The 9,875-nt window shown below is 47.9% G+C and overlaps 1 protein-coding gene across 2 annotated transcripts in view; it reads right to left on the reverse strand.

Annotated features, from left to right (window-relative positions):
- The window catches only part of JAZF1 (JAZF zinc finger 1), a 305,754-nt gene extending 297,352 nt beyond the window's left edge, over positions 1-8,402 (reverse strand). The window contains exon 1 of one of the 2 annotated variants that reach the window (XM_059712653.1): positions 8,035-8,396. In XM_059712653.1, coding sequence (XP_059568636.1) covers positions 8,035-8,149 — 115 coding nt within the window. In that variant the 5' untranslated portion in view covers positions 8,150-8,396. Of the gene's footprint in view, positions 1-8,034 lie in introns of both variants that reach the window. The other variant, XM_059712654.1, reaches the window with a different exon arrangement.
- Between the last annotated feature and the right edge of the window lie 1,473 nt (positions 8,403-9,875).

The following is a 9,875-nucleotide window of genomic DNA, read 5'->3' on the forward strand; positions in this document are numbered from 1 at the left end:
TTAGTATATCATGATGCCTCTCAGAGAAGATAATGCAAATGTTCACTAAACTATCCCTGGAGCCAAATTCTACACTATTGATAGTAACTTCCTGATTTTTGCTTTCCAGAGACTTTTATCTTTATTAATTACATGGTTTACAAATCTACCCTATGAAATGAAGCAGCATGGATTTATTACCTGGGATTTGGAGATGAAGAAACTAACAGGTGGAGATTTGTAGGGAGCCGATATAGGGTTAAGCCTCGGACAGACCTGTTGGTAAAGTCACAAACAATTCCCAGCTTAGAGGGCACAGTCCTCTTAGCATAATTAGGCTTGACCTTATGACACTCCCTAGATCTTATCTGGGAAGCTAATGGGCTGAGGAAGTGCAGGAAGTATAACCATGGTGTAAACAAGTGAAACTCACAGGAACAAAAACAAGTGAAACTCACAAGAACAGTGTAACTTTGGAAACCACTACCTTGTTTACCTCTCACTATAAAATAAAGGCTCAGCTTGCCTTGGGATATCTCTCTCTGTGGCCTCAGCCAGGCACAGGGAAGATCCACGGAGACTAAGGAAAGCTAGAGAGTTCTGAACGCTGTCTCCGTGTAAAACATTCTTCGCCGACTCCGTCCACACCTTTGGGAACCCCTGGACCCGCTGGGGCTGGACCCCAGTATATGGCGCCCGAACAGGATTCCCCTAGGTAAGTCCCCACACACACATTGAGAACCCCCACACTCGGGACGGATAGGACTCCACCAGGGTGCTGCAGACCCCCCTATAGAGAATAAGTAGGGTAAGAAGGTGGATAGTACAGAACTTAGATTGAGAAGATTTGCCATACTTAGTCTAAAGGAAAAAGACTCTGTATTGATCTTTTAACACATATGCTTGCTAGTAGAGGAGTTAAGGTTACGCCCAGTCAGACGGAATGTTTTATACAAGTGTGTCCATGCTTTTCTGAGGAAGGAAAGGTGCCGGAAAGGTAAATGTAGAGGCATGGGAGAAGGCAGGCCCAAGGAGCCTTATCCTTAACCCCACTGCAGCCTTTCCACCCAGGGAAAGTGCAGGACTGGCAAGCTCTCCCTGGGATGATAGATCAGGACTCAGGTAATAACGGAAAGTGCCAATCCTACTCTTAAAATGGATACAAGAGAGCATTTGGGGTTTTTCTTTTTAATGCCTGTTTTGGATTGAGTAAATGCATTTTACTTAGTTTTAAGATATCAAAGTTAGCTCTTGACACAAAAGGAAAAACTAACAGTTTGGCTCAAAATTGGGGTTTTGTTTTGAGGTGCTGAGGCTTGGGGGTGGAGTCAATTCACGCTAGAAATGTGAAGCTACAGCTTTTGGGGTTGAAGTGGGAAGTTGTGAATACAGAGGAGTATGTATGTTTATATATGGTCAGAATTCCATCAATGTAAACCTTTTCTATAAAAACAAAAAAGGGGGAGAATAATGTTATATGTTAGATTTTTTGGAAATACAATGCAGAGGGTTGTACAGCAGCCAAAAGGCATTGGGCCTCCTGTACAATAGCCTCTGCCGACTTAGCCCAGTGGAAGGATGCAAACCACACAAGAGTTTTACAAGATCTAGTAATGCTGTGGGGAAGAGGTTGTGTTTTGTATCTTTCCAGAAGGAGCAGTCTCTGCCTCCCTCCTGGGGACCGTCACCCCTGGGAGGCCGAGTCAGCACACCTGACCAGTGCCTGTCTGTAGCAGATGTGCAGCCCTGAGCTGGAACCACCTGTCCATTGGAAGGATCACATGTGCCTCCTATTTGTCTGTCCTTATGTCCCAGCTTTGCCCCACATCTCCTTTCCTTTTTCTTTTCTTCTCAATCTGACTACTTGTTTTCTGGTTCTTTGGCCTTTCTCCTGCTCTCCTGAACACAGCCTTTTCTAGAATCTCCCTACCCTACTGTTCCAGGAAGGGCACCTCCCTTTTCTGCCGTGACTGGGAGTGTTTGGTATATGCCCCATATGTGGAATTGTCTTGTACCAAGAGCCTGACATCCTGGGCTGAGAAAGCCCTGTCCCAGGCCCACAGCTGTTGCCTGAGTTCTCTGTTCTTGCTGAGGTCATGGTGGCTGGTACCATGGATCTGTCTCTCACCCAATGGTGTGAGCTGGGCCCTCCCTGGAGAAGAAACCTGGGTTCCCCAAGATATGTGACCAGAGCTGGGGCTCCACCAGCAGGCGAGGAGAACCCAAGGCCGGTGCTGGGCATGGAGGCTACAGGGGCATACTGAACCTCACATCACCCTGCTTGGCCCCGGAGGATGGCTGGTTAGCCAAAGACGGGTAAGATTCCTCAGGGTGGAACAACCTAAGACAGGCACAGTCGCAGAGGGGCCAGCAGGAGAGAACTTGGGGGTCAACAGAGGTGGGGCACAGATCCTCACCCCCCCAATTGTGCAGGGACTTGAACACTCACCCCTTCTGAGGAAGGTCTCCTGCCCCCATGGCTGCTTCTCGCTTCCCATGTCCAGCCCAGATCAGGACCCAGATAACAGAAAGAGACTTGGCCCAGCTCAGATCGGGAACAGAAAGAGACTTGGCCCAGCTCAGATCGGGACCCAGGTAAAGACAGAGACTGGCTGACAGCAGCTGCCCTCTCACTGCAACAGGACTTGTTTCCCATTTCTACTTTGGACCACAGGGAAAGGGGCAGCTGAAGGAAAGGGCTGTGTCAGGATGCTGCCTTCTTCCCTTTCTTCTGCCTCTTTTTTCTAAACACTTCCATGCCTTGTAGTTCTTTTGCTTTCTCTTCTTTTTCTCTACTATCCTCCATCTCTGCCTCATCCTCCTCCTCCCCAGTATCATCCATTTCAGCTGACCCAGAGGTCACAGCTGACTCCTCCCCAGACACCGACACCACCATCAAACGTGGCCCTGATGGACCCTTTGATCCAGTCATACAATGTGCTGACACTTCAGGAAGCCCGTCGCCAATGATGACACCCATTAGCCAGATCAACAAGGACAACCAAACCACCGACTTGGGGTCAGCTGAAGAAGTTAACAACTGAGGCCCAGCAGATGGTAGAAAAGCAAGAAGTGGAAGCTACTCTCTCAGCCAAGTTGGAGGACTCTTGAGTAAATTGGCAAAAGAAACTTTCATTTGATAGAAAAATGTTACTGTGGTTTGATTTCTCACTTACTGCTGTTTTGCATTGCCATTGTTTTATTATTCTTACCAGTTTTAAAAATGTTATGTTTAAGTTTTAAAATGTTTTGGGTTTTGCATTGGCATTATTTTGTTATTGCTTTAATAGCCAGAGTTTTGTTCTTGATGCTTAAGTTTGATGCTTAAGTTTTACTGTCATTATGGTAGCTTAAAAACTCTCATTATAGTAGCTTAAAAAATAAAAGAAGGGTGAGATGTAGGGAGCCGATATAGGGTTAAGCCTCGGACAGACCTGTTGGTAAAGTCACAAACAATTCCCAGCTTAGAGGGCACAGTCCTCTTAGCATAATTAGGCTTGACCTTATGACACTCCCTAGATCTTATCTGGGAAGCTAATGGGCTGAGGAAGTGCAGGAAGTATAACCATGGTGTAAACAAGTGAAACTCACAGGAACAAAAACAAGTGAAACTCACAAGAACAGTGTAACTTTGGAAACCACTACCTTGTTTACCTCTCACTATAAAATAAAGGCTCAGCTTGCCTTGGGATATCTCTCTCTGTGGCCTCAGCCAGGCACAGGGAAGATCCACGGAGACTAAGGAAAGCTAGAGAGTTCTGAACGCTGTCTCCGTGTAAAGCATTCTTCGCCGACTCCGTCCACACCTTTGGGAACCCCTGGACCGCTGGGGCTGGACCCCAGCAGAGATTCACACAAAACCTGCTGACATTCAGGGTCAAGAACCACCAAGTCATAGCTACTGTGAGCCACTATTAGTCAGTAATACTCCATCTCCTATTGAGGCCTCCACAGGAAAACCTGAGTCACCAACAGCAATGCTGAAGCTCCTAACATCTGGGCAATGTTTCTAATGACCTGCTGGTTTAGTACCATCACAAGAGTAACTGAATTGGGCCAGATTCTGTGTTTCAGTTTAAAAGGTGTGTCCTGCCCCAGGGCCTTTGCACTCTCTGTTCCCTCTGCCTGGAACTCGATGTTCCCTGTATGTCCTCATGGCTAACTCCCTCACTTCTGTCAAGGTTTTTACTCACCTATCAGCTTCTCAGTAAGGCCTATCCTGGCCAGTCAATTAAACATTCCAACACTTCCTCCTACCAATCCATCTCAACCTGTTCTAATCTTTCCCTTTTCCATACCACCTTCCAACATATTATGTAATTTACTTCTTATTCTGATAGCTTGTTGTCTATCTTCCACAACCAGAACATAAACTCCCCCAAAGCTGGGATCGTCGTTCACCGAAAAATACCAAATGGCTAGAACTGTGCCTGGTAAAAAACAGGTGCTTGATATATATTATTACACAAGTAAATTCAAAATGCATAGGCACTTTTACAAATGTACCAAATAATCAAAGATTTCACAGCACTGGGATGCATGGATGGAGAAGCAGGCATTTCATGGGTCTGTGACATGACCTTCAGTGCTAAATTTAGTGCTCTTGCTGTTTCTGTAATTCCTAGTTACCAATTTAACTTCACCTATCTAGGATATGCATGTCAAGAATGTTTGGTTTTTGTTGTTGTTGTTGTTGTTGTTTTTACAAACTCAAGTATCTACTCACAGGTAAGAAGCAAACACATCCTGATCAGCTTTTCCCTTCTCCAGGAAATAGAGCCAGGCTGTGGATAAAGTGACAGCGAGGCTGACGCCGAAACACTTCACAGTGACAGGGCCATGGGGTTTCTAGGCAATTTAAACTGGGGGCGGGTTTTACTGGCCTACTCAGGCTGTACACAGAGATAGGTGCTTCCCTACTAGACAGTGATGACACACAAAGAAGAAAACAGGAACACAGGTGCAGCACTCTTCCAAGAGAAAGGAAGAGGAGCTAAAACAGCGGCTGGTGAAAATCATACTTCCCTTGGCTGTAAAGCCCCAGGTCCTTGTTCCTTATGGGTACAGGGAAATAATGTAAAACAATAGCTATGTGTACACGTGTGAGATAAAAGAGACAGCTACACTCAACTTAATGCACTTAAGCTGTACTAAACAATACAGTTATCATGAAAACTATGGGCCTTGTACACTAAAGGCCTTGAAAAATCTGTCAAGCAAGAAACATGCCATAGTCCCATAAACCTTCATTTCATTGCTGCTTAAGGGTTTTGACTAGTGGCTAAAAGGAAATAATTCAGAAAGGTCCCCAAGATGGAAATGCCACCTAACCATATCTCCAATACTCTTATGATTGCTAAATAGCAAGCTCCTTGAGAAAAAAATTAAAGATAATATTAACATAGATCTCTTAGCCATCTTTTCATGCATCTTTCTAATGTGGCCACTGGACAACATGGACATGAAATCAGTAAGTCAATCATTAAAAACAACCACCTAACTGGCTCTAAAAATTTAGACTGAACCACAAGCAATAAATACCACTTAACAATAGATCTTTCACTAAATACTGTGTCTGATATATTTTTACTCATGTCTCTTCATCAAAAGCATAGTTATTTGACACTGACTAGAAATAAGGATTTTTAAATTCTTGAATCAGGTTATTTTTATTCTTTCTTTCTGCATATGGAGCTGCTGTTTGAAAGTAAGGGGCCTCTCCTCAGAGGAGGAACACAATAATTTAAGAGGGTCTCTTCACCCTGGGAATTTCTACTGTTTGTTCATTTTAACATTTACTTTTCCATAAAGTTTGCCAATTTCAAACTACTTCCAAAGTATAGTAATTGTTAGCCTTGCTACACAGTTCTCCTAAATCATAGCTATTGTTATAACCTTAATTTTTCAATATTTTCACTAAGAGAAAAACACTGGCCTTTTGAAAACGGTCATTACTTAAAAGCTGAGTTTAAGAAAATTTATGGAACCCTTAACCCTCTTAAAAAAATGTCTGCACAATCCTTAAGAAAAAGCTCTTGTGATTCACCAACAATTAGCTTTAAATCATCTACAAATTTGTTACAGTCAATCCTCCATTTTAATAAATTTATACTTTCTTTTAACCAGCTAATCTAGTACGCAGGCAATGTGGAAAAGTTATTTTACATTAACTAGTTGAACCTGAAATAACTGTTAGCCAGAGTGAATGAACTATGCAATGACAACCTTCCCTAGATGAGAAAAGACTATTTATTTACTTATACAATATATATATTTATTTACTTTACTTATTTCTATTGGAACTTTGCATTATGGGAGTTTTAGTATTATTTTAAACTACCCATCATGAAAAATCTGATTTATCCTTTAAGCAACTTCAGTTATGACTATTCAATTATGAAATGAATCAGCAAATTTGATAACTCCATTAAACTGCTTTTAAGATGACCAAAACCTGCCAAGCTCTTCAGTCATACCTTTATCAGAGGAGATGGCAAAGCTTTAAATGGATGTTTAAAGTTAGGTATGTTTCAAAAACCTGGTCAATTACTCATCAGGATTATCTTTTGAATGGCATTCTGTAGACATTTTGAATGACTTTTTTTTTAAAAACCATTCATCCCATTCTAAACAAGCATTCAACGCTTCACAAACACCCACTATGTGCTAATACAAAGCATTACTCTGAGTAAAGGAGCTTAAATCGGCCTTGTTATTCGTGCATAAATACACAGCAGTCCTGATTTATTCTCTCAACTTTGTAGAAACGTGAGCGGCATCCACGTGGCTGAATCCATACCATTCATTTGGAAATGACTTTCTGGGGCAATTTACGGGTTCTTTGGATTAGGCAGCCCCGTTGGGGCATCACCTTCACCTCCCAGCCGACCCAGGACAACTCGTGGGCGCTGGCCACACCTTCCGCAGGTGGCTGGATCGCCTGAGCCAGATGAAGGGACCCATCACCCCACGCTGGAGCTCCGGATCGAAGTGTGCAAATGTGTGCAAGGGCTTCTTCGGATTAAAGGACTTGTTGAAAAGCCCCGGGGCCCTGAGCAGGAAAGGAAAGCGGCCACCCCGCGAGGCGCCCCCTCCCCGGCGGTCCCCGCGGCCCCCACGCCCGGGGCGCCGCGCAGGCCTCCGCCGCGTATCCGGGGCACGGCGGGCGCACCTCGGGCCTAGCTGCATTTGAAAGGCAAATCGCAGAGCCCGGGAGCATTTAAATGCCCGGCCGCGGGCCCGGGGGACAACTCTGCAGCAGCCGCAGACGCAGGGCCTCCGGGTCAGCCCGGCCCCGGGGCGCTGGGCGCGGCCCGCGGGTGCACTCGGGACCTCAGCCCGCAGCGCCCCGGCGTCCGCGCCAGGCCGGGCAGGGGCGGGCGCCCAGGTCCCCGCGCTGCGTCCCCGGCTCCTCCAGCGACGGCTGCTGGCTCGGCCCCCTCCCGTCGCACCACACCTAGCAACCGGCGCTGACAGGACGCAGTGGCGGCGGCGGCGGGAGGAGGAAGCGGAATGGCTGCCGCGGTGGAGCCACCCCCACCCCCCGCTCCCACCTCCCCGCGCTGCAGCCGCCGCAGAACCCTGACAGCTCGAGCCCGGGCGGAAGCGGCGGACGCCGGCCCCCTGGCCCCCCGGCACCCCAGGCCTCTCAGACCACCGGGCCAACTAACTCCGCGCCCCTGCCCAGCCCGGCGCCGCCTGCCCACCGGCCCCGCCGCCGCCGCATCTCCCGGCGCCCGCCCTCCTCCCGCCGCCCCCGCCGCGGCGCACCCCCTCGCCCACCGCTCCGCAGCCGGCGCGGACGCCCCTCGGAATCCCCCAGCTTGCCGGCCCGCCCGCGGCTCCTCGGGGCGCCTCCCCTGCCCCCACCCTGCTCCCCGCCCCCAGGCACCTCGCGCCTCCGTATCCCGCCACCCCCACGCCCCGGGCTCGCACGCACCCTCCCCGCCTGCCGCCGCCAGCCTCCCTCCTGGCCACCCCTGGCCATCCTGGGGTTCTCTCCTGGGCAGGAGTTTCCTGGCACCGGGCACCCCCGCCCACCCCCGGGCCATTTACCGATGTGGTTGTCCTCGATGTGCTCGATGAGGTCGGCCAGGGTGGGGAAGTGGAGTCCGCAGCTCCCGAAGCGGCAGGTATTGGAGAAGAAGGAGGCGGCGGCGATGCCTGTCATGGTGCTACATGGAGAGCCCCCCTGGTGTCGACTCTGCGAGCGCCGGACGGGCGGGCGGAGGGAGGGAGGGAGGGCGGCAGGGTGGGGTGAAGAGAGGAGGGGCTGGGAGAGGGGGAGAGAGGCGGGGTGAGGGGCGCGGAGAGGACGGGACGGAGGGAGAGGGGGCGAAGCGATGGAAGGAGCGCGAGGAGAGACTGGGAGGCTGAGGGGAGGCGATGGAGGCGGCGGCGGCGGCGGGAGCGGGAGCGGCGGCGGCGGGAGCGGCGGGGGAGGGGGGTGAGGCCACCGCCGCTGGGAGGAGGGATCTGGGCGCGCGGCAACAGCTGTGCGGCCCCAACCTCTGCTCCTGCACCAAGGCCTCACCTGGGAGCGCCTGCCATCAACTTTTATCTCACGGGCCTGCTCTTCGCAGTTGGTAATAGGTGCAATCTGTTTGGAGCCTCCTTGGTTATGTATAGACTAGTACACACCTATTAATTACACATGCATCCAGCCATGGGGAGTTACCCAGGCCCCTCTCCAGGACATTTGCTTGCACTTGGCCACCTGTCTAGGTGTGCCACTGACATTCACAGGGGACCCAGGAAAGGTAATTGTGTGCACCTTACTATCTAAACCTTCTTTAAAAAAAAAAAAAAAAAAAAAAAAAAGGCCCTATTCTCTGGAGGTTTGTACTAACTAATTGATTTTAATGAAGTTTCCCACTAGGCCAGAAGAAAATCTTAGCTTTATTTAAATTTCAAAGTAGAGTGCTTGATTACCAAGTGCATTTATTAGCCTGTGTTTTACATATGTACCACGTTTGTTATATACCCTGCTGCTTTTGGGAAAACAGAAACTGAAATGATTTTATTTCTTCCCAGATTACAAACCCCCCACTTCCCTAACTCAGATCTGGGAATTAACCCATCTGTCTCCCTGGGAGCAAACTGTCAGAGGAGAAATGACAGTGCATTGGTTAAGGCTAGAAGGTCAAGGGACATATTAACTCTTCATCTAAAAGAGAAGGGATTCCCCAATCAATCAAGGTGGCACCATCCTGTAAGAATTTCAACCAGAATGTTGACCACTTAAACACTGAAGTTGAATTTGGTAGCTCCCCTGAAAACAAGCATTTTCCCAAGAATCAATTACCTCATTGTCCCCACCCCCACCTCAGTTACACTCATATTTTTGCCTGTTAAGTGTGTGCTCCTCCATAGCAGTGGTTCTCAACCTTCCTAATGCCGCGACCCTTTAATACAGTTCCTCATGTTGTGGTGACCCCCAATTTCATTGTTACAAATTGAACATAATTAAAGCATAGTGATTAATCACAAAAACAATATGTAATTATATATGTGTTTTCCAATGGTCTTAGGCAACTCCTGTGAAAGGGTCGTTCGACCCCCAAAGGGGTCGCGACCCACAGGTTGAGAACCGCTGCTCTATAGCATTTTTCTAAGTGCCTAAGGAATATTACATGATGAAGAGCTTATGATCCAATAGTGCCTTTTAAAATTAATGCAGGTATATCAAAATTAGCATTTCTCCTTTGGACAAATTTCACTTACCCTCTTGGTGCAGACATTTAGAGAAATAGTATTCCCCTCTCCATAAACTATACTCATCTATAGTGTTATTTCCAATAATAGGATTGTTAAGGTGTTTCATTTGTGTGTTTAGAGTAAAAGCATAGCAAAGTTTTGCAGCTACAATACTTGGGCATGATGAATTCCCTCACCCA

This window comes from Myotis daubentonii, chromosome 10 (genome assembly GCF_963259705.1).
Source record: "Myotis daubentonii chromosome 10, mMyoDau2.1, whole genome shotgun sequence".
Taxonomy (NCBI): Eukaryota; Metazoa; Chordata; class Mammalia; order Chiroptera; family Vespertilionidae; genus Myotis; species Myotis daubentonii.